The following is a 25,756-nucleotide window of genomic DNA, read 5'->3' as shown; positions in this document are numbered from 1 at the left end:
GCTAACAAGAGTAGTTGATGAGTTTCTTTGGCCGTATTTTTGTCTTGTGTACTGTATCCAGTCTGTGTACGAAAATGACATCAATAATATTCAAGAGACTGCAGAGATTACTATCTTTTGTCATCCAATAATCCTTTATTACCCTATCAAGCGCGCAGGAACATGGACTAAGGACTAAACTACTCAGTCCAGAAATTTAAAGAGAGAGTGGCCAGTCGCTGACCCTTTTGGGGCACATCCGGTAGGAGCGCTTTAGCATACTAGACCTCCAGGCGCCCCAGTACGCAAAATAAGTTGCTACTAGAGAGGCTGGTAAAACGAAACCCACCTCCTGAAAGTCCGGGTGTGGCTGGACTTGACGTTGTGGTGTGGCAGGACCTAACCTCACTGGCGGCCCAGAGTCATGATCTTGGGGGTTCTCTAAGTTCACCTCCACCTGCACAGAGGAAATTCGTGTGATGGCAGTGAGAATAAAAGAAAACGCACTGAAATGGTTTATGGTGTGTGTGTGTGTGTGTGTGTGTGTGTGTGTGTGTGTGTGTGTGTGTGTGTGTGTGTGTGTGTGTGTGTAATATGCCTTGAATAGGCGTATTAGTCGTAGCATGTTCGGTAAGGTTATCTCGTTCCTCCTCCACCTGACCAGATTAACAACTTGAATCCAGTAATGCATTTTCTTGCTATATTATACGCATTTATTCAGCTTAGGAGAGTCTTTTTTATCTGGAAGGGTCAGCTGCAGGCCTTTACAAAACTGTTAGATACGAGAGATGACTCGTAAGTTTAGAGTACTTGCATTATATAGTGGTAGCAGGAGTAAGCTGTAATATCACTATACTGAAGAAGTTAGATTTGTGTGGAGGTAGTAATAATAAATAGAACCAAATAATATGATAACATGACATCGCAATGAAACGGTTAGGGAAATGGTTTTTGTAATACTTATTCCTGAAAAGCATTACTCATGGCAAGCATGGGGAGATTCTCTGGCTTACCCTCCACCTGGCTTGATTAAATTCATGTAGAGATAGAAAGAATAAGGTTTTAAAAAGTCATCGTGCTAAAAGTGTTAATGGAGGTGGTTTCTTATTCCTTCAGTACGAGTGGCCTTTCCTAGAGGTAAAACAAACACCTCTATATTCTCTTTGGTGAGTAGGGACCCCGAGACTAGGCTTTCGCGCTCCAGAACATTGAGTTGCAGCCCACGCCCTTGGTAGTGGTATGGCTTACATAATAAGAATTTTCCCGGTCATCTCGTTGGTTCAAAGTCCTTCGCTGATGTTACAGCCATCTTCCTCCGAGTTCCCTATCACTGCACCAGCCAAGCGTCTCGAGACAGCAAGAATAAAATGTAAAGACGTCATCGTAGTTAAGAGGTTACGGTGGAGTACACAAAATCACATGGCTAAGGAAGAGGTGCTAGAAAGCCTCTTGCTGACGAGGTCATGGGGTTGGACCACATTCTCTCCAGTCAACCCCATCACTCCAGGGAAGTATTTTACTCAAAACAGAAAGGCTCTGTAGAAGTTGAGAGGTTAATGAAGGCAATGTCTAACGTCTCTAGAGCTGGCTAAGGCTGTCTGGATATGGCAAGAATAACTTGAAGACATCGTCATCGAATTGAGGGGGTTGAGGAAGCTCCCTAGCATCTCTTCCTTAGCGATGTATTATGCGTATTACATCATTTTCACTCTTTTATGTTGTTTATTTCCGTGATATTGACATCGACTGCATAGATAGAGTAGGCTAGTAGTGGAGGTGGTAATAAGATGTTAATGCTTAGGCGCTATGAAGCCTCTGAACCCCACCAGAACACCGCCTGATTTCCTTTGGCCGTGTTCTCGTCAGTTAATTAATCTCACTATCACATTTTCCTTGTTTTCTGAGTTGCGTAGGTATTCAGGACAATGTACGCCCTTCTGAAAAGACTTATCATACGAGACTATGACGATGGCTGACTTACTAGCATCCAGACGCTTATTGCCCACATACGGAGCGTAGGGCCCCGGCCTCGGTTGTTTGGACCGGGCATTAAAGGTTAGTGTAACCAGCTACCCTTCGCTGAATGGCCTTATATGAGCAAAAAAAAAAAAAAAAAAAAAAAAAAAAAAAAACAGACACACACTTACTTCATACTTAAGCCTATATAACCTACATTCAGTTGGAACGCCTAACTCCCTAGATCACTGTGCGACCAGATATACAAACCAAGTCGCTGCGAGAGGTGAGCGAGACAAGACCCACCTCAAAGTCCGGATGCGGCTGGGCTTGACGTGGTGTGGCGGGATCTAACCTAACCTGCGGCTCTGAGTCATGTTCCTGAGTGTTCTCCAGTGCCACCTCCACTTGCACAGAGGAAATTCATATGATGGCAACGAATGTAAATTTAAAAAATAAGAAATGTACCATGGTACTGAAATAATTAATGGACATGGTTTCTGGAAATACGTTGCCATGAAGAGGTATTAATCTCATACTGTTCATTGTTTGACGGAGGATATGCAGACACCAGCGACTGTTCTTTGTTATTCTCCTATTGTTCAGCGTCTGGTGGAGGATTTGCAGACACCAGCGACCGTTTTCGTTTATTAGCCCATTCATTGTGGTGTCGTCTTTTTCATTATTATTAGGTAATTATTAGATGATTAAGAATTTAAGGTCTGTATTGAGAAGGGGTTAATTAAGGCTATAGCCAACCCATCCAGTTGGAAAAAAAAAACTCAGCTAAATTAGTTCCTCTACAGACAGCAAGAATGAAATAAAAAGTAATGTACGTCATAGGAATGAAGGTATTAGTCATTTATTCTAGTACACAGCACCATGTAGGCCCAGTGTATTTGTTTCTGTTAGAGGGAGAGAGTAAAACTGTCTGTTGGTAACAAGCATACATTGTAAAATAAAAAAACACAATCTTATTAAAAGAGTTGGTATGTCTGAACAGTACATCCAGTTATTGCTTTTTATATGAAAACTGAAAATCAAAGTAGTGGCAGATGAATAGCAAAGAAGATAGAGGAATTACAGCCAGTGAATTGGAAGTGGATGATTTAGAATATGTATGGAGAACATGCAAAGACGTGTTGAAAGCGTGTATGGTACTGCATAAAAAAGGAGGGGGGGGGGACGGGTTGGTGGTATGTGGAAATAGAACGAATAACTTAAGAGAAGCGAAGAACTGAGTGAAGTAGTTTTAAGAAAGCAAGTTATTTGAAAGAAGGAATATGTTGAAAGCTAGAACTGTGTACAGATATTGTTTAAGAGAAAGAAGAATGATATAAATGACACTTTTGGAAAATAATTATGTACATCTTTCTGAAAATATAGCTTTTCGAAAAACATGCGAAAATATAGAAATTAATGTGGGGAAAGTGTTAACATGCAAAGGATGAAAATGGAAAAATGCTAACAAATGGAAGCGAAGTGAGGAGCAGACGGAAAGATTTTTTTGTTAAACTACAGAATGGGAAGCGAGAGCGGAGCAGTAGCAAATAGGTGTGGACTACATGTTGCACAAAAAAAGAATCAGGTGCATGAGAATGTGTCAACAGCAAAAGTAAGAACAGCTGTGAAATTATTGCCAATGGGAAGGCTGTAGGAATTGGTGAAGTATATGCAGAAATGATAAGATGCAGCAGAGGAAGTGCAGAGACATACTTGTGAGAATTATACTGAAATGTTTGGATGAGTGGAGTGGAATCTGTGATTGCACAGTACAGTCGCGGTCAGATATACTCTTATTCACTCGCTTTTCGCTATCCCTGGCATTGAGCAGTGGGCATACCTTTCCACCGAAAAGTTCAGAGTGAAGTGGGAGGAGGGTAGAAGAGGAGGTAACGGAGGTTGAGATAGATGAGGAGAATTTTGGGAAAAGATACTATAGAAAAGGAGGGTAGGATCACGGGCGATGTATGGAGTACGTTGTGTAAGTTTGGGATCATAATTATATGCCCATTCTTCTTTCACTCAGAGCGAGAGTATGAGTTAATTTTTACCAGATAATGCCACGCATGGTAAGATATCTGGCTTGTACTTAAAGGTTGATATTTTGCTAATGAATAAAACTGAAGTGAGGTATGATATTTTTAGCTGATTTGCACACACACACACACACACACACACACACACACACACACACACACACACACACACACACACACACACACACACACACACACACACACACACACACACACACACACACACACACACACACACACACACACACACACACACACACACACACACACACACACACACACACACACACACACACACACACACACACACACACACACACACACACACACACACACACACACACTGTAGATGTTAAAGATTGCCTTCACTGACTCCCTGTTTGTGTAGGGTCATTATTAAGTTGAATAAAACTGAGTGGAACAAGCAAGAATAAGTTGATAGCATGAATCAACTAGTGTAAGACATGATTTAAATCATGTTGCCTGGGATTTGCAAGAATAAGACTAGAGAGACTTGCTGACCTTCTCAAACTGTGCGTGCGGCTTGTCATCGCTCTGCTGATGAACCGGCTGGTGCTCCCTGCTGGCAACCTCCTTCCGCTTTTTCTGCCTCTCCTCTGTCACCTGGCGGGCGTGCTCTGCTATCTGTACACAGGATAACGAGAGGGGTTAGATTTATATCCATCGATTGCACGAGGGTAACTGAGGCAAACAATCAGGCATACAATTGGGTAATCCCTGGTGGCCTTCCGTCTCTCCTCCACCATCTGACGGGCGTGTTCTCCTATATGTTGGGAAGAAAAGCGGTAATATTATATGGAGGGGACAAAAGAAAAGAATGATTGGATGTGCGCCTAGCCACAGAGGATTGGATGTACGTCGAGCCACAGAGGAAGAAGAATAAAAAGAAGATGAAAGAATGCTTAATCTTGTGAGAGAAGCAAGCAAGAACTTTGCAAGTGGATTGTAGGAAGTGGACGCCAATAACACTAAAAACACCAAAACTGTTACTCCGAAAACTGTTAGAACTACGGCGGATCTACACAAATAATTAGAAGGCTTATGAAAAAATAAAAGGTGTTACTTAAGAGAGATGCTTAAACATCGTCACTCTGTTGTTGAAAAAAAAAAAAAAAGAGCCAAAAAGCACCAACTGAGCACCAGACTCTTATTTCGGAGACTGTTTAAGCTGCATCGGATTTACGCACATCACTGTAAAACTCATGAAAATGCAATTTGTATTGCTTAAGTGACGTTTCTCTAAACTCGCCACCTTATTGCTTGAAAATAAATCTTAAAGCATTATTGGCTGTTTTAACAGAAAATTTTATATTTCACATAATTTTGCATTTATATTCACTCTGACTTGCTTGTGGAGGGCTTGGTACAGATATGTGTTAAGGCAAAAGTATATCCAAGCAATCTTACACACAAATTAAGTTAAAGAGTTAGTACATACATACATCCTACAGAGTGCACCTTTCATGTCTGATATGGTTTCGCGTAAATTACAATCATGCTGCTCTAAAAAATACATTTTGGTGCTCTAGCAATTATATAGGCCTATACTCTTGGTTGTTACCAATACGATGCTTTTAGACCCTTCATTCATTTTTTTTTTTTTTTTGCCTGTAGATTTTTTTTTTTTTTCAGTAGCTTAGGATAGACTTTTAAACTGGAGAGATGAAATGCAGCTTTCATTAATCACCTCACATCAAGAGCCCTCCCATAAAGCGGAATAAAATCCCGTGGCAGTGGCGTGAATGAAGTGGAAATGTTGTAGTCGGACTGAAGGAGGTCATTATGGTCTCCACATTATGGTGGATACCATAATGTACTTCTTCAGTTTTTCCTTCTTTCTTCATTTTCGTTCATACACTTTTTGTTTGGTGCCATTCCTTCATGTCTTCACCTACTCACTTCATACATTATACAGTTGTTCTTTGGCCAAATGCCCCTAAAGTCTTTTTCGCTTTTTCGATATAGGCCTTTTAAAGGGTTTCATGAGGTCGAAGCTCACACCATACAAAGATACGTATTTAGTGAAATGCAACAGCATGAATCCGTAGAATTTACCGACTTTTGCGAGGGGGCGAAAACAGTCACCCCTTTGAGTGTCTGATTTGTTTTTCGGAGACCATCCTGCATTCCCTTGGGAATGTTGGCAGCCTTTGATATTTGATGACATATTATGAGATATGTTATGGTGACATGGCCTGTAGTATAAGACATGTGGGTGTTGTTCACCCTTTCAGTCCGGTCACATATATTCATCATAGTCTTGCTTGCTCCTGACGGTTCGTTAAGCTTAGGATACATTTTTTTTAATCTGCAGGAGTTGGGTATAGACTGCATTAGTTCATCCACTTGCAGACATCTCCTTCAGGCTCAGTAAAATCGCTAGAGCTGCATGAATAAACCAAAACAAGAAGAAGCATTCAAAGAGTGCATCGTCCTCGCTCACCAACTGGTCAAAGGGCCGAACATTTGTCATTTGCCTGTGGCCTTGACTGTCGACAGTACACCTAGATCGAAGTACTTCATTCTTTCTACCAACGCTGGTTTGACTGAGAACAGAGCTGTTTGAAATGACTTTTCCTCCGTGACTTTGACCTTTCCTTGTGACCTTAACCTTTGGTTGTTCTGCAAATGAAATATCTTCATTCTTGTTTTAATATGAGTCCATCCAGAAAGTTTTGTTTAAATTATATGAAGACTGAGCCTGTTGTTCTATAAAAAAAAGAAAAAAAAAAAAAGGTCAGCCCCTTGAGTGAGCCTCAACTCATCTAGCATGTTTGCATACGATCAGATCAAAAGCGTTTTAGGTATTTTGTTCACTCACAGATACACGGGTCAAACACTGACCTTGCCCTTTGGCCTTGACCTTTGACTGATAGTTTTCAAGATTGATCCATTTTTTCTTGTCTGACGCTTAACACTGCTACCAAGTTTGGTTCAAATAAAATAAAAACTGTCTTGAGTAAGCCTTGCCCTTGACCTTGGTTTTTGACCTTTCACTTTGATCTTAATTTCTGACTGTTCTCAAAATCGAGCCCTTTTATTCTTTCCTTATCCTCAGCTGTTCCACAAAGTTTGGGTTAAATTGGACTAAAATTTTAAGTTGACCATTTGTTGTGACCTTGACCTTTGATCTGTTGATAGAAAACAACGAGTTTTCTCCTTGCCTGACCCTCTGCACTTCCACCAAGTTTGGTTAAAATCTAACCAAAACTGTTTGAGTTATTTTTTACCCCCCCATGGGTCTAACTTTGACCTTGCTCTGTGACCTCGACTTCTGACTGACTGTTCTCAGTATTGAATCACTGCATTCCAGCCTTCCCCTCAACCCTTCCTCGTTTGGTCAAAATTGGATTTAAATTGTTCAGGTTGTTTTTCCTAGGTCAACTTTTGACCTATTGTTCTAAAAAAAAGATATATATATATATATATATATATAGTTTCCCCTTTGGATGCTCTTCAACCCTTCCAATAAATTAGTTTAAAGTCAGTTAAAAAAAATTGTAATTCTTTTGTTGAGAGAGAGAGAGAGAGAGAGAGAGAGAGAGAGAGAGAGAGAGAGAGAGAGAGAGAGAGAGAGAGAGAGAGAGAGAGCGATCAAAACATAACTGCTTTTGGTTCGCGTGCGCGGGTGTAATCTCTTGGGCAGAGCTAGTTAAATTAAGCAATGGAGAGAGAATTACCAGAAAGTCAGGTGTACTCCTTACCACACCAGTGCCTTTCATAAACACTCTCAGATTCATACCATTCACTCTCGGCTGACTAATATCGTCTTGCTTTACATGTAATAGAATACTACTGTATAGCTGTCCTGACCATGAGACGGTCAGTGGTACCAGTATAAACTTTCTCAGTCTTCTACAACTGACCCTTAACAAAAGAAAATTGTTTGACGTAAGCAACAATGGACTACTAGGGTTGTCCCGACCACGAGAGTGTTAACTTACACTACAGCCTGAGAAACGATACCAGTGAAGTGAGGGGAGCGAACTTCGTGAGAGGGGACTCAAATGGATCTGCCTAACAGCACCCTTACCATCTTGCCTCCAGTGACGTATGTTTTGTACTTGTTGTCTCCAGGCGATTTCATTACACCTGCGCTCTTACAAAGAGCTGGTGTTATGTACTGAGCAGTGCACACACATGCATGTGTTAGTAAAGTAACACAAACAACTTTTATTCGATTTTGACCTAACTTGGTGGAAGGGTGGAGGTATAACCCATATAAAAACGTGTTATATATATATATATATATATATATATATATATATATATATATATATATCGGTATCTATCTATCTATCTATCTACCGTATCAATCTATCTATCTATATCTATATCTATATCTATCTATCTATCTATCTATCTATCTATCTATCTCTCTCTCTCTCTCTCTCTCTCTCTCTCTCTCTCTCTCTCTCTATATATATATATATATATATATATATATATATATATATATATATATATATATTATATATATATATATATTAGACATTAGGTCATACTTTTTTACCTCCGCCAACGAAGTTGGAGAGAGTTATGTATTCTCCTATGTTTGTCTGTTTCTTTGTCCACACGATAGCTCCAAATGTTCTCAATGAATTTCAATGAAATTTTGTGGAAGGATGGGCCATGGGCCAAGAAAAGATTAAATTTTGGGGTGGATCCGGATCCTGTGTATCCCGGTTCCAAAAGTTCTCAATGAATTTCAATTAAATTTTGTGGATGGGTGGGCCATGGGCCAAGAAAGAATTGATTAAATTTTGGGGTCGGTCCGAATCCAGATCCGGATCCTAGCGTATGTATCCCGCTCAGTATCTCCAAATGTTCTCAGTGCATTTTAATAAAATTTTGTGGAAGAGTGGGCCATGGGTCAAGGAACAAACGATTAAATTTGGGGGGGGGGATCCGGATCCTATGTATTCCACACAATATCTCCACGGTTCCGGATCTGGACCCTTTTTAATGGCAATGACGCTGGCGGACATAAGCGCTCTCTGAGTGCTTTCTAACTGTTTTTGAGAATACTTATCAAAGGACGGAGTCACAGGACCAGGTCAAATGATGACTTGGCAAAATCACTTTGGTTATTTTTTGTCCACTTTAGACTAGACTTGGAGGAAACTTTGAGAGTATTTCAAGAATGAGCTGACTCAGTTTATAAAAAAACAATAAAAGTCAAGGTCATAGGACAAGGTCAGTGTTCGATGTGCGCGCTCACGCTTGTGTGTTAACAAAATAGCTAACTCAGACAGCTTTGATTTGCTTTGAACTAAACTCAGCGGAAGAGTTGAAGGTCAGCCTAAGAAGTACACGCATTTTTTTTTTTTTTTTTTTTTTTTTGAACGGTAGGTCAAAGCCCTGGGACACAGGGCAAGGCCAACTTTGCTAGCTTGCATCTGATTTAGACTAGACTTTAGGAAAATGCTGAATATAGGCAAAGAAGAACCGGATTCAGTTTTGAGAAAAACCACTCAAAGGACAAAGTCACAGGGAAAGGTCAGATGTCAAAGGCACAGGTCAAGGTTAACTCAGTTTTGATCTGATTAATTTTGAACCAAACTAGATGGAAGGGTTAAGAGTCAGACAACAACAAATGACTTCAGTTTTGAGAACAATTAATCAAAGATCAAGGTCACAGAGCAATTCGACCTCTGCATGCGCGCACCTGTGCGTGTGTGTGTGTGTGTGTGTGTGTGTGTGTGTGTGTGTGTGTGTGTGTGAACAAAATAGTTTCGACCTTATCTGAACCAAATTTGAGAAGGAGTTGAGTATCACTTAAGAGGTTGGCCAGTTATTTTTTAGAACAATAGGCCAAAGATCGAGATCCCAAGGCAAGGTTTATTTAAACAGTTTTGATACGATGTTTACTAAACTTTGTGGAATGGATCAGGTTAAAACAAAGATAATGAGATTCGATTTTGAGAATCAAAGATCAGGGTCACAGGGAAAGGTCAAAAGTTAAGGTCATTGAGCAACATCAGCTTAAACCCTTTTGATCTGATTTGAACCAAAGATGGTGGACGGATGAAAGTTCAGACAAGGCTGAAGAAATAGTTTTGAGAATTTGAGAAATTGGCACAAATGTTGCAATCTCTTGAGTGCTCCTCCTTGTCCACCTAAAGATAACTTTTTGAACTGGAGGGATTGGATGTTCCTATCATGAACCTCTCCGCTGCAATGCATATACCTTAATCTGAATAAAATCGTCTAGTGATAGCAAGAATAACAGGAAAACTTATGTGCTCGAAATAAAGGGTTTAACATGGGCCAGCAACTCATCAACCATCATGTGCGGGTGTGGGTTCCAGGGCTTACCTCAGGATCAAGGAATGTGTTGGTGGCAGCAGCGTGGTTGCCGCACTGCACACCACCACTTCCTTCACCTCTAGTTCGTGCTGGTGAAGTTGTATATTTGGACCAGATCAAATCCACTCCCAGTGCTACCTGAGTGAAATGGGTGGACACTTGTAGGTCACCTAGGCCTTGTGTGAGGGCGCTTCCCTTTTTCTGGGCGACTGTCTCAGAGTATAATTTCTCTCTTATTCTACTTTTCGAATCATCTGCCCTGGCCCACTTTGGTTGTGAAATTAATCTCACTTCTCACATCAGTTATATGGTGGACTAGTAATGGCGGTGCTGTGGTAGCAGAAGGTGCTGGCGTACAACGTGAGATGCAATGGTTGGGCTCTGCACAACTTTACAACGATTATGGTGACTAGACTGAGCGGGTTCCGTTATGTTCCGTTATGAACGTCTGTTCTTGGTGTGCTGCAGCCATCGACTCAGGTTCAGTACATTGCAGAGTATACAGGTATGGTAAATTGGGCAGGTTGAATCGTTCCATGAGCCTAATAGTGACTTTTGAAAATCTGAGGAAAGAAGACCAAGGTGGTGTAGTAGGTGTGCGTGTTTATGTGTTGTTCACCTGCGTTCCTCCCTTTCATTGTCCCAGGTACAACAAAAGGCGTTCTGCAGATCACCGACAATGATTGTACAGGAAGTTGACTTGGTAACTTCCCTGCTTCCTCTTCATGCACTTAGGTGATCTATCATCATTAGTAGCTGTTTCCTTTTCAACAGAAGAGGAATATTTCCTTTTCTTTTACACAAATACACCTTAGTTTTCCTCCGGTTACATGATTCTGTCTGGTCTTCTCTGGGTACATCACTACTTCCACTCCTACTTTCGTCTGAGTATGAGATTATATAGCCTGCTAAGAGGTATACTGTCCCTGAGCTATAAATTCTTTTATGAAAATTAGAGCTGTCTACCTCTGTCAAATTGCAAGGAATCCCGCGTCTGTTCGGGACCTGTAAGTGAGACTGAACTTACCTTATGGAAGAGGTCATTGTTGTCTCCTGTTGGGCCGAGGCCCAGAGGCGAGAGTGGCTGGTGGCTGGGTGCTCTGTGGCTGTTCTGGTACTTGACAGGGGCGGCCGCAGGGGGGTCGGGACTCCCTGATGCCGGAGGAACCAGGGTGAACAGCAAGGGGCACCACACCAACAGGAGAAGGAGCAGGGGGGAGGAACGTAGCAAGGTAGAGCATAGTGTGTGAAGGGAAACTGACGGCATTGATGACATGAAGGGCGAGATATATACTAACTTAGCCTGTGACACATGTGACGTTTGAGCTAGGATGTTTGTACCTGAGGAAGTGTGTTTCTAGGGAGGTGTGTGTCTGGGGCAAGTTTTTTTTTTTTTTTTTTCTGGGGAGATGTGTCTTATATGTGTAGGGGATGTTTCTGCGAATTAGTGTATCTGAAGACGTACGTTTCTAGGGATATGTGTGTCCGGGGATTCTTCTGTCTAGGGAGGTACGTCTGGAGGAAGTATGTGTGATATATTTGTGGACGGTCAAGGAGAATATCACACTGTCATGACTAGCCACCTACGATAATCCATCCCTACCACCGTGCACTGCAATGAGGGCGGTGCTGTATGCCACTGGATCACTGAGTAGCCAAGTGTGGACGAACACAGATGTGAGGGCCAACTGTGTGCTATTATCGGTGAAAATCAATAATCAGTGGAGCAAGAGAGTGGAGGTGTGTTGAAATACTCCGTCTTGTATTTTCCCTCTCAACACTTTGACGTACAGCAACTTTCTTAATTTAATCTTGTCGGCTCTGGACTGTTGAAATTTAACTTTGGAAAGACCTTGCGTTTTAATGGGTTAAAGAAAGCGATATCTAACTGCCAACTTTGAACAAACTGTCCTGTGTTGAATAGAATCGTCTGGAGCTAACAAAAATAAAACAGCGACGGACAGACTAAGATGAAGGGATTAACCCACTCGGTCATATGACGTATTATGCCATTAAGTTTTTGCCAGTTACGTACGTTTTATTATTATTATTATTATTATTATTATTATTGTTATTATTTTTATTTATTTATTTATTTATTTTTTTTACGGGAGAGACTTCGAGCAGGATGAGTACAGCCTTCATTAACCCTTTCACTACCATAAGCTGGAAAATGTCGTCTAACAACATTTTTTTTTTTTAATGTCACCAGAATGAAGGGGTATACAGACACATTCATTAGAGTTTGAAGTTGTTTTTCTTTATACAAGTACCACATAAACTTTGGCACCTGATCAGTACACATGGACGTTCTGATGGTACAGCGAGTGTGGTAGAGAAAGCACGCGCGTTCGTGTGTGTGTGTGTGTGTGTGTGTGTGTGTGTGTGTGTGGCTACTAACCTGAGAGAGTGAGGGATAGTACGGCTGCTGTAGCGACCACTGCCACCATAGCAATCCCTCCCACCACCACCACACGGCGTGGCACATGCAGGCCTCGGGTCCTGTGGGGCAACACAGTAAGATAGGTGTTGACCATACTTGTGCAGAACTACACAAATATTGAATCGTCTTCATTATCACTATAATTACACGTTTGCGTGCCGAAGTGAGTGGTGTTTTGTATAATTCCTAGCACGCCTGCGCAAGTGTGTGTGTGTGTGTGTGTGTATCCGTTTGTTAGTGTGTGAACAGCATTACTGAAGTAGTTTTAATTCAGTTAGGTCCAAACTTGGCGGCGTTGTTGAAGGTTAATTAAGAATGAAGTGACTTTGACAACAATATGTCAAAGACCAAAGTTACAGGTCAAGGTCAACTCAGTTTTTACTTAATTTAAAGCAAATGTGGCGGATGGGTTGAGACAGCCCCCCCTCCTAGTAATTAAGTGCGACAATGGATTAATAATAATAATAATAATAATAATAATAATAATAATAATTATTATTATTATTATTATTAATCCATTGTCGCACTTAATTACTTTTTCCTTATGGGACAGTAGTCTTATGCAGGCACAGAGATCAAGGGTGGGCCTTTGTTCTGTGTACTGGTATTGTGCGCTACACCCGTTGCCTTCATGTCTTATTTTTTTTTTTTTTTTTTTTTTGTCGGCTGGTGGTCTAGTGAGTTAAAATGTTCGAACTGGATGTTTTTTTAATGCAAGAAAGAAGGAACCAAAGGCCAGGGGCCCGCAAACCGCTCCTTCCAAGAAAAAAAACAAAAGCAATACAAAAAAGAACCAAATTCAAGATCTGTTCATTTCGAGATGCCTGGACATACTGAGTTTGAAAGACTGGGGATCATAGGAAGTAGGGAATACAGACAGAGGGAGACAGTTCCAGAGTTGACCTGTTGCATAAATGAAGCACTGGGAGTAACGGTTAACACTTGCATTAGAGAGTTAAAGAGAAAAGGGATGAGAGTTTGTTGCTAGATGGGTGCTACACGTTGGCCGTAGTGGTGGAGGGATGCAAGCAGACATTACAGAGGAGCAGCGACTGCTATTGTTATGTGATTGAAGGGTGAGCAAGGTACTTTCCCCATAAATGCCTGGACTGAGTAGCCTAACCCCAGGCCTCAACGTTCCTGATGGGGCATTAGGGGAATGGAAGATGGTTGCATTATTATTTTTAAAATAAATTGTATAACGGGTGAAGTTCTGCTTTGGGTGTCTGCCCTTTCCTCTCTTCCTTTCTTCCTTTTCTGTCTTTCTTTCCTTCAATCTTTCCTCCTCCTTCTGCCTACGGGTGACTTTACACTCCCTCTTTTGTCTTTCTTTCCTTCACTCTTTCCTCCCTTCACTCTTTCTCCTTCTGCCTATGGGTGACTCTACACTGAGTGACAAGCCAAATGGTTTCCTCTACACCAGGAAACCATTTATTACGCTGGGTGGTAATCATATAACCAAATTAAGGCACCTGATGGTTTAGTGGGTAATTAAGGTGCTCCAATTGGATTAAGCCTGTGTAATGCCAGTCATGGATGAGTGAGGCATGTCACTCTCATCTTAAATGACGGGACCAACTTGCCTAGCCCCGGGCTTCTACGCTTCTCATGGGGCGGCATAGGATTGGATGATGGATGGATGGGTTATTATGATTATTATTAGGCCTGTTATTATTATTATTATTATTATTATTATTATTGTTATTATTATTATTGTTATTATTATTATTATTATTATTATTATTATTATTATTATTATTATTATTATTATTATTTATTATCATTACTATTGCTATTATTATTATTATTATTATTATTATTATTATCATTATCATTATCATCATCATCACCATCATCATCATCATCTCGTTTCCGACCATCAGTAAATGCGGTGACCACTGTAGGATCCAGAAACAGGAAAAAGAAAAAAAAAATACATGAAACTAGGAGAGTTATCATCAGAGTTGCCAGCGATTATGAACCACATCTTCATTCACCCAGCATTAAAGCCGTTGATGCTTAAACATTCTCTAGCAATATTGGCTGCATATTATGGTTGAGGATGTACAGAGAGAAGTTACAGTAGCATAAAAACGGGGAGGATTATGAGAATTTGGGGGGACCTATTTTCCGCTTCACATAAATATTAAGGGGACGTCTTTTATTTCCCACCTTCAGACGATTTTCTCACTGAATTTGGCGACGTCATTTCTAATTTTAAAGTTTGTTTTTCCTACCTCGAATATAATTTTGTTTAACTTAGGAATTAGCTGCGACAGAGAGTTCGTGTAGCCTCTGCCTGACCCATCCTGCTCATTAAATCTCTTCTTAGCTGAATAAAATCGATATAAATAGCAATAATGATTTGGAAAAGCCGTGTGGAAGGGTTTAAGGTAACAAGAAACTTTTGGCATCGGAAAGGGCATGTGTAGGTTTCAATGACCCCTTCCCTCCGATGACACCTATTTTATTCTCGGTATTTCGAAACGATGGTATTTACCGTAGGATAGACTTTTCGAACTGGATAGGATAGCTACAGCCTTCATTAAGCTCTTCCTTACTAGAACGCTCTCCTGCGCTGATGAAATTGGTCTGGAGGTGGCTAGAATAAAAAAAAAAAAAGGTCACCTGACTGAAGTGGTTTTCCTGTTAGATACTCCCCGCAAGGTGCATAAAATCGTCTGATGTCTGCTGACCAGATAAAAAAAGCCAAAAGGCGTTATCGTACTGAAGAGGTTAACCACTTCACTCCGATTACTTATCATATGTTCTATTATTGCTGCCGCCAGACGATTTTATTCAGCTTTGGAGAGGCCTTGCAAAGAGGAGTTAAATATAGACTTCATTTAACCCCTTCACTGCAAGAGGTCTCACAAAAGCTGAATAAAATCGCCTGGAGGTAAAATTAATCAGTAAAAGACATCACCGGTCTAAAGGGGTGAAACAGCTGTGGGTCCACGTTTAATAGGGTGTGAAAACCATTTATTATATATACACTCTGACTCACTTAATACTGAGCATGAACAGTGTTTAACAGCTGTTTCTCTCTCTCTCTCTCTCTGTCTGTCTGTCTGTCTGTCTGTCTGTCTGTCTCTCTCTCTCTCTCTCTCTCTCTCTCTCTCTCTCTCGACTTCGAAATTCAGTGCAGCGAATCTCCAGCAACAAACACCAATAGCTGTTTGGCTACAGATCAGTGCCATCAGCGTGGCTTTCTTAGGATTCACCACTCCGATATTCAAAGTCCATGGAGAGAGAGAGAGAGAGAGAGAGAGAGAGAGAGAGAGAGAGAGAGACTGAGTATTGTTTATACAGCTACTAATCCTCTGTGTTCATGGCAACACCAGACGATGTTTGTATTGATGAGAAAAATACTAGCAGTCAGAAATAGATGGCCAGGTAGACGGATGGATAGGTAGATAGATAGATAGGTAGATAGAGAAATAAATAGCTACTGTAGATAGATATACAGGCACAAAAAATAGGTAGATAGATAGATAAATAGCCAGACAGACAGATAGACAGAGAGCAGTGAACAAATTATTCTGAAGATACAGTACCGTGACTGTTGTTGTTGTTGTTTTGTTCCCTTGGGCGGCTCCATGGTCCCCGGCCGCTCCTGAAAGCGAAAGGATATACTGTAATTTTATATATATATATATATATATATATATATATATATATATATATATATATATATATATATATATATATATATAAAATTAGAGAGAGAGAGAGAGGGAGAGAGAGAATTTCGGATTGTTAGTTTGGATTAATTTGGGTTAGTTAGGTTAGATGGTGTGAAAGAAAAATAAAACGCACGAAAGCTCGAAAGCAAGTGAATATGAACACCGAGAAAAAATAAAGTATTAATAGAAAAAGAACGACAGAGATAATAATGAAAATGTCAAAAAAGAAATATATGCGAGACTAATGCCAGTGAAAATACAGACGTAAAATCTGATCAAAGCTTATGTGTGCTGAGAAGGCACCCTTTAATATAACAATTATTAAACAAATTGAAAATTTTCTTTCAAATTTTAGCTGCAAATTTCTGAAAAGTAGGGAAGCAATGAGTCAGGGGGGTCAGGAGGGGGTGGGAGGAGAGGATTTAGGTGTTTATAACCAAGTGTAGATAAGAGTGATAAATACACCTTAAGAATCATAATGAGCCCGGGTGTTATGTAGCGTATTTTATTTCATTTTTTTATAGCTTATTTTTTCCCATTTTTAAAAAATACTTTATATCTTAACTTAAGTGCAAGGGTAAAAGTGCATGTGGAAATATGTATTTTTGCATTTAGTGCCAGTGTTGTGAATAGGAAAACATGTATACATAAAGTAGGAAACCTTGACAAAATTTAAGCAGGTGGCGACCTACTTTAAGACCCACCCTGCCAGGATCAGGTCCTTGGTCCAGATGAAGCTATACAGTACCGGTAGGTCAGACACACTATGCAGCTGACTATCGGAGTCAAGCAGTTAAACTAGTTCACTGGAAATCATTGCTGATCTCAGAAGAGTCTGGGATATATGGGGCTATTTTAGCTGTCTCGGACAACAGCGATAGTACGTACCAGGACTCCACTCAGTAAAAGACACGGTCAGAGCTATCTAACTTGGAACGAACGCCTCTCTAGTGGGTGTTTTATGTTTTATGTTCTATGACCATCAGTTGTAACACATGTCGTCACAGGAGGTGTCATGGCACACTACACATTGCTAGTCAGTCCCTCACCATCACGCCAATGCTGCGTCAGTGCCAGGTCAGTGAGATCAGCAACACACCTGGCGCATTGTGACTCCGCAATCTGGATTAATCAGGAATCAAGGTTAAAGTGAACGCAAAAGAAGGAGAGGGAGGAGGGAGGACGAAAATAAAAGAATAGAAAAAAGTAAAAAGCACAAAAGAAGAGCGAAAGAAAATAGATGAAACATACAACACCCAGATTCTGAAATGGATTTGAGTATCGGTATCTTAATGCTTATCATTTTCTATGTCTGAGTACTGTACTGTTGGTTTCATGCATCTGAACACTTGTGGGCATTGTGAAGTGAGAGAGAGAGAGAGAGAGAGAGAGAGAGAGAGAGAGAGAGAGAGAGAGAGAGAGAGATGTTCAAAATGCCTGTGACCACAAAGTTGGGTGCTCACTCTGATAATTTTATCGGGGTGGGGGTGATAAGGCGTATCTGATTGCTCGAGTCCTTGGTGACATTAGGACGTCGTCTCGGTGGCACACCACATATCGAAGCACTTGCAGCAACTATATCCATCATCATCATCATTAATTATTATTATCATCATCATCATCATCATCATCATCATCATCTTAACGCTTTTTTTTTTTCCAGGTAGAGAGGGATAATAGTCCGTATACAGTATTAAACTTGTGTTCATTGTGAAGATTCAACCGCTTTGTCTCGCCCTGAATACTAAGCACATTTCAATCTAGTGTGTGTATTAGTGTGAACACTTTACATACTACTGACCACTTCACTCCCATGACGTAGTTGTATTTTACTCTTGTCGCTGCCAGACGGTTTGTGCAGCTTAAGAAAACACCCATGGGGTAAAGTGGCTAGTGAAGGTTATAGCAAACCCCTGCAGTCTCTTGAACTGAATACAAGTATCTGGAGGTAGCAAGAGTATACTAAAAAATTTTGTCATCAGATTGAAGGGGTTAAAGCAATACTCACTTCGTATTACCTCTTCCTTGGCGATTCTTTATAGAAACACTTTAACCCCCTCAGCACAATGACATCAATTTTGCTTTACCAACTAACGATTTTATTTAATCTGGGGAGACCTTTCACAGTAGAGAAGTGTAACAAAGATTGTGTCCAACCACTTGTCAGCAGCAGGTTTCTCCAGTTATTTATATGCGTCAAGAAGTTGCAAATAATATCTAAAGACCACGTCATTATAGTAAAGAGGTTAAGCCCTGCATTACGATGACGTATTTTGTATTGTATTTACGACTCTGAAGGCGTAGCTCTTCAAGAGTCAGTTTCTGTGTATATATCTATTTGTGTGTGTGTGTGTGTGTGTGTGTGTGTGTGTGTGTGTGTGTGTGTGTGTGTGTGTGTGTGTGTGTGTGTGTGTGTGTGTGTGTGTGTGTGTGTGTAAAATATCCCCTGAATGCCTGATCCTATGCACTCATGAGGCCTGGGAAAGTGCGGTTTGATTCTGGCGTAGGTCGATCAGAGGTCAAGGTCGCGGGTCAAGGTCAAAGTTGGGGGTGCGGTGTGGGTGTGCTGTCTGTGCATCTTTATTGTCCTCGCAGCTGTCAGGCGGTTTTATTAAGCTCTTGGAAGGTTTCTTGCTTGGCAGGAGTTATTGAAAGCTATATATAACCTCTCTCCTAAACTGAATAGATAACCTAGAAAACACCAACGAAGAAATTAAAGGGCAATGCACCAAAAACCATCGGAACAAAGTCAAGGCAGTAAAACTTATAATCCCATCCCTACTCTTAATTTCTTATTTACTTTAGTGCAGCGGTTCTCAAACCTTTGAGTGTGTGACCCTATTTGGAATATTTCAAGACTTCGCGACCCACAGGGTTAAAAAATCAGAGAGAGAGAGAGAGAGAGAGGGGGGGGGAGAAAGAGAAAGTAACCGGTATATAGCCTATCGTAGTTATTATGAATATGCTAATAGTGTAATAAGGAAAATTACAGTTTCAGCTAAGTAAATAAAATACATTGAAAGCATTAGGCCTATTCTATGTCCCTGCTACCCGTCAAAATTCCTCTCGCGACCCACCTTTGGGTCGCGACCAATAGTTTGAGAAGCACTGCTGTAGTGCTGCCGTTATTGTGTAACATAAGTACACCCGAAAAAATGTCATCATATTGGTATAACAACTAATCAGCCATGAAATACACACTAGTATGCTTTAAAAGATGTTGGGATGGCATTACATGTCGCTTTAGTCTTGGCTTAGTTTGATTCCCCCCCCCCCATCTTCATACACTTTACTAAATGTTTTTATGCTGTAAAATACTAGTGCTGTCCCAGCCATAACAACGTCCATTAAGATGGTGTGTGTGTGTGTGTGTGTGTGTGTGTGTGTGTGTGTGTGTGTGTGTGTGTGTGTGTGTGTGTAATTCACCGGGTTGGTCATGATCACTTAATAGTCATGATCGTCAGCCTTTTACCCTCCCGGAAGGGAGCTGTGAGCTCATATAGTCCGATCTAAGGGCAAGGCTCTGACCTTCACACACGCACACCCCCATCCCCTTGCTCAAGGGGGACAGTAACTACCCACCTGGTCAGTGAAACTTTTCGCAACCTTAGCGAGGCGCGAACTCCCGTCTACCAGATGGGAAACGAGAACGTTACCACTGAGCCAGCGAGCGGTGTGTGTGTGTGTGTGTGTGTGTGTGTGTGTGTGTGTGTGTGAACAATATAACAAACAGTTTCGATCCAGACTGGACCGAACTTGGTGGAAGGATTGAGGTTTTATTCAAGAGTTGGCCTATTATTCATAGAACAGCAGAATAAAGGTCAAGGTCAACAAGCAAAGTCAGCATAAATTTTGATCAGATAAACAAATAAATAGTGGAAGAGTTGAAGGTAAGGCAAGGGTGAAACTTTTCCATTTCAAGAACAATCAGTCAATGGTCAAGGTCATAGGGTCATAAAGCAATGTAATAGGACCCTATAATTCGTGAAGTTTTTATTCACTCAGGGCTAAACCCGATGTAAAGGTTAAAGGTCAGGGAAGGAGGAAAAGATTCAATTTCGAGAAAAATATGTCAAAAGTCAAGGGCACAGGACAAAGTCAGTTCAGACAATTTTGATCAAATTTAAGCCAAATTTGGTGCAGGGGATGAGGATCAGGCAAAACGAAGTTGTTCGGTTTTAGAACAATCGAGCGCCAAGGTCACAGGACAAAGTTAGAGGCTTGCCATTCAGTGAAGAGTCACATATAAGAAGCGCTAAATCAAGTAAGTGGATTGCAAGCACCACACCTGTGAACGAACTCAGGGTTTTATTCAGTAAAACACCAGCTGAAACATGTCCAGGCAGATAACCCCCTCAGAACAATGACCTTCTCTCATATTTTATTTGTGCTGCTTTCAGACGATTTTTACTCAGTTTAGGGGACAAGTAGCAAGAATAAACTATATATGAAGTTTTCCTGGTAGAGTGATAGAAAAGTAGATATCACTACTTCACTATCACCACAACGCTGATATCACACCACTTGACTCCCCATGAACACTAGTTTGAAGTGGCTTAACACACTCAGGCTCCCGTGACACTCTCAGTTGAACAAAACAGCCCGTTAATAGGTCTTGAAAGGCAGATGACACTGAGCCACTTATTAGCACAACCTCTGGTATCACACCACTTGACTACACCAGCAGTTTCCAGCAGCTTAGTTAAGAATATCCAAACACCTTCACCAATAGATACCTAGTATTTTAGAGTACAGTATATTTCAGCTGGACAAAACGATCTAGTGATAGCCAGACTAAAACACTTGAGTAGATAACACCGAAACATTTTATCACCACACCGTTGATAACACACCTATCATCCCAGTTGTTTATTCCAAGTGGCTTAAATAGGAAACTGCCAAGGAACCTCCACACGTGTACCATCTGAGCACAGCTGTATATTCACCAGTGTACTCTTTGGCAAAGGTTTCTATCACCTAGATAAAATCATCTGGTGCTAGGTTGAAGAAAAGCTTAAAAGGTCGATAAGACTGGAACTCCTACCAGCACAACTGACATCACACTACATGTTTCCACCAGCTTTTTAAAGAATCTTCATGCTTCTTCCCCAGTATACTCCGAGACTATTGGAAACTCCCATATTTGAAGTAAATCGCCTAATGCTAGCCTGAGTAAAATACTTAAAGATGGATATCAGGGAACCTTCACCAACCGTTCGAGGACTCCTCTGATCCGGAAATAAAATCATTTGGTGTTAACATAAACACATTTCCTAAGTGCTGTTGTAGCAGCAGCAGTTAACCGTTTCACTGCACTGATGTCTTTTATATGTTATTCCTACTGACACCAGACGATTTTAGTCAGCCTGCGAGAACCTAAAAATTGGATGGCTTAGATATAACCTTCATTATAAGAGGTCTTCCCTTAACCGTAGCTAGAAGAAAAAAGAAAGAAAAAAAAGAAGCACACAGAGAGAACAACACCCGGGTCATGCGATTGGTGTAAGGGCCAAATGTTTGACTTTGTTCTGTGACGTTTTCCTTCACCAGATTGTTTTCAAAATGGAATTACTTCATTTTTGCCTGACCCCTCAACATTTCCACCAAGTTTGATCCAAGTCGGATCAAAAGTGTTGTCTTTGCCCTGAGATTTAGATCACTGACCTGTTGTTTCAACATTGAATGTTTAACCTTGGCCGATCCCCAATCCTTCCGCTAAGTTTGGTCCAAATCGAATAAAAACTGTTTGAGTTTAGGGTCAAACTATTGACTATCCCTTGTGACCTTAACCTTTGATTGTTCACCAAATCGAATCCTCTCATTCTTTCCATACCACAAGTCCCTCCACGAAGTTTAGTCTAACGGATATCTTTAAGTTGATCTTGCCATGTGACGTTGACCTTTGACCTACTGTTCTAAAAATAATAGATCAACTCCTGGGTTGACCCTCGGTCCTTCTATTACGTCTGTCTAAATCAGATGCAAATTATTTTAGTTATTATGTTCACAGACAAACACGTGTTGAAATTCCACCTTGCACTGTGACCTTGACTTGTGACTGTTCCCAAAACCAAACCCCATCGTCCGTGCTGTACCTTCTTCCTCCAGGTTTGATCTAATCGGATCAGAAATTTTTAAGTTGACCTTGCCATGTGGCCTTGACCTTTGACTTATTGTTTTCAAAGACAGTGGTTTAGCCTTTTGGCTGACCCTCAGCCATTCCACTTATGGTTAAAATCGGGTAGAAACTTTGCGTTATAGTATTAAATCTCTCTCTCTCTCTCCCTCATCCACACAGAACGGGGTGTGAAGCCAGTGCCCAGAGTAGGACACACACACACACACACACACACACACACACACACACACACACACACACACACACACACACACACACACACACACACACTCACATACAATCTAGCGATATAATACCCCCGCCGTGATTCCAACGTTCGTGGGTGTCAAAACGTCCTGGGGGTAAATTCTCTGTAGGGCAAGACGATACCTACACGTAGGTGTTTGTTCTGGTTACCGAGAGAGAGAGAGAGAGAGAGAGAGAGAGAGAGAGAGAGAGATTCTTTCCGAATTTCATGATATAATCTAATTATTATCACAGTTAATGGAAATATCGTCACCAGAGATTGTTTCTAATCATTTCAATCCGAGAGATGCTTCTGAAGCTAAGAAAATCGCCTGGCGCTGATCGAAACTAAATAGTAAAAATAGCAATGACAGCTAGAAAAAAATCAGGGCTGATATTCATCTCTACAGCCCATTATGTCTTTCTTAAACCAGTTGAAAATGTGTAGTGCAGCCGAAGCTAAATGAAAACTAGTAAGAGGAGTAATAAAAATTCCGAGACATAATATCACAGTGAAGGGATTACAGAGAGAAAAGAAGGAAGAAAATCAAAGTCAGCGACCTGGACATAAAACCGTATGAAGTGAAAAACAGTAAACATAGGAATAAAACGTCAAGAATAAGTCATTGTAGTGCAAGGTTTTAGGAAATAAAACAAATATTATGACCCAATTTTAAACCATTTCAAGTCGATGACGTTCATTTTTATTCTTGTTGCTTCCAGACATTTTTGCTAAACTTCGGAGAAGCCTTTCGTACTGAAAGGGTTAATGAAGGCTATGTGTAACGCCTCGTCTCGAAAGGTATTCTTAAGGTAAATAATATTATCAGGGAATAGCTAGAGTAAAAAATCAGGAGTACGTCATCACACCGAAGAGGTTAATGGCCCGATTATGGAAACAAATTTATGAAATATCAGAAACAGATCATCGTAATGAAAATAGCAAAAAGGAAAAAAAAAAAGTTAAAAATCATGACGCAGTCTTTAGCGACCTGAACATGAAAATAAAATACAAACAACCTTAGTAAAAATATCAGAAAGAAAATCGTAGTGGAAGAGATATACAGTAGGCTACGTAAAAAAACAAAAACCCACACCAGCCTCCATTAATTTAGCCGTAAAAATGAATGAAATTTTCAGTAATAAAAATACCAGTAAACACAAATAAACCATGGTGATAAAAGCGTTACATTAAAAATGTATATACTGATGCAACCTGAAGTGCTTGTGACTGACCTGCATTTCCATGTGTTCCTTGAGAGAAGACATGGCGCTTACTGTACCAACCCCGTCTTCTGTATCATCACCTCACCCACTACACTCACACCTGCCCTGCCCCCTCCCTCACTCCACCCCACACCCAACCCATCCCCCACATCATCCACCTCAATTCACCCTACCACATCACCAACCTCAACTCACTCCATCACACTCATATTCACCTATTGCCACCACCCTAACCCACCCCACCACACCATTCTCATACTCACCTGTGCCTGCCATCATCATCCTATACCCACCCCACCATCATCAACCTACTGTATGCCCACCCCACCTTCGTCATCTTATCTTCATCCTACCACCCTCACTCTACCCGACCCCACCCTATTGCACCCTCGTACTCACCTATCCCCACCACCGTCGCTAACCCCTCCACACCCCACCACCGTCTCCCCACTTACTGATAACGATAAAACCATATTATCACACGGCTTCACCTCCTTATCTGCTCCTGGTTTGGGTTGTGACTAATGTTATGTAGCGCAAGAGTACAGGTGAAAACATAACGTCATCATTATCAGTACCACCATTGCCACCACAGTCATTATCATCATCATCATCATCATCATCATCATCATTACCCAAACCCTAACTCCCTCCTTAAAGATGAGGTTGAGTAGGACCCAAACACAAAGAATGAAAATTCAACATTAGAATAATTATCAAACAGCATGTCCAATGAATTGACCCACACAATCATTTAAACATCATTTAATACTTCAGAATCACGCCACAAAAGTTATTACAGACGAATTTTTTGCCTATAAGTTGGAGCCGAGGCTGCAGAAGAGTATGATGATTAAAGAACGGATGTGCCTCATTTCACATGGTACTATATTCTCCTCTCCTGTATTAATGCCTTCATTTTTCTGCTTTTGGATCTTACCCATCCCATTTGACTGTGAATAATGGTTAGAAAGATGGATGATGATAATGATGACAACGACTACGGCGACGATGATGATGGTAATGATGATGATGACGGGTAAAAAAAAAAAAATACCAGTGAGGAGCGTCTTAAGCACTGAGGTTTATTTGACTCAAAGTACAAATGCCATTGCCAGGTTTATAAGTGTCTAGTTATCAACAAGTAAGGGTTACTTAAACGAATATATCTACCCATCTTCTTGTTTTAATTAAGCAGACACAGTTCCCATTATTTTCCACATGTCCGCTTACCAGCCATCAGTGTCTACTCTAAGAATGATTGTTGTCCTGTTTCTTGCCTCATAATGTTTCGTACACAGACACATTCCTTATTACCTACCAGTTATCAACAAAGCACAGTCTGCTCTGAGGAAGGTTATTTTTGTACTTTTTTTATCTATATATTCTGCAGCGATATGTCTCATTATTTCCCACATAACAATGGCTACTATACTGTAGAAGGTATCCGACCTTGCCACTCTTCATGGGTGATCAGAGTGGACACTTTCGTACCCTGTTAGGCTCTGTGTGTCTTATTTTCCTCCGCCTGTCTTTCTTTGTCTTTTTTCTGTCTCTGTCATTTTCAGTGTACGCATTTTCAGTGTTTTCATACGTCTTTTTTATTCCCTATCTTCATTCCCCTTCTCTCCATAATCCCCTTTCATACAGACCCATTCCATATCATTTTTCCCGTAAGAGGAACTGGTGCGGAAGGTATCGGTTCGTGCCTCCGTTCACTGATGATCTGATG

The 25,756-nt window shown here is 40.8% G+C and overlaps 1 protein-coding gene across 1 annotated transcript in view; it reads right to left on the bottom strand.

Moving 5' to 3' along the window:
• LOC145412414 (neprilysin-1-like) overlaps positions 1-16,348 on the bottom strand; it is a 75,889-nt gene extending 59,541 nt beyond the window's left edge. The window contains exons 1-7 of the mRNA XM_080282300.1: positions 16,305-16,348; positions 12,706-12,806; positions 11,332-11,456; positions 10,314-10,442; positions 4,493-4,619; positions 2,206-2,342; positions 329-436 (exon numbers count right to left, since the gene is read on the bottom strand). Of these exons, the coding sequence (XP_080138426.1) occupies positions 329-436; positions 2,206-2,342; positions 4,493-4,619; positions 10,314-10,442; positions 11,332-11,456; positions 12,706-12,806; positions 16,305-16,348 (771 nt within the window). The remainder of the gene's footprint in view (positions 1-328; positions 437-2,205; positions 2,343-4,492; positions 4,620-10,313; positions 10,443-11,331; positions 11,457-12,705; positions 12,807-16,304) is intronic.
• Positions 16,349-25,756: the final 9,408 nt, after the last annotated feature.

The sequence above is a fragment of the Coenobita brevimanus genome, chromosome 93 (genome assembly GCF_032717465.1).
Source record: "Coenobita brevimanus isolate Jiangsu-jjx chromosome 93, ASM3271746v2, whole genome shotgun sequence".
In the NCBI taxonomy this organism is placed as follows: Eukaryota; Metazoa; Arthropoda; class Malacostraca; order Decapoda; family Coenobitidae; genus Coenobita; species Coenobita brevimanus.
The sequence above is the reverse complement of the archived record's forward strand: the minus strand, read 5'-3'. Positions and strand labels throughout refer to the sequence as shown.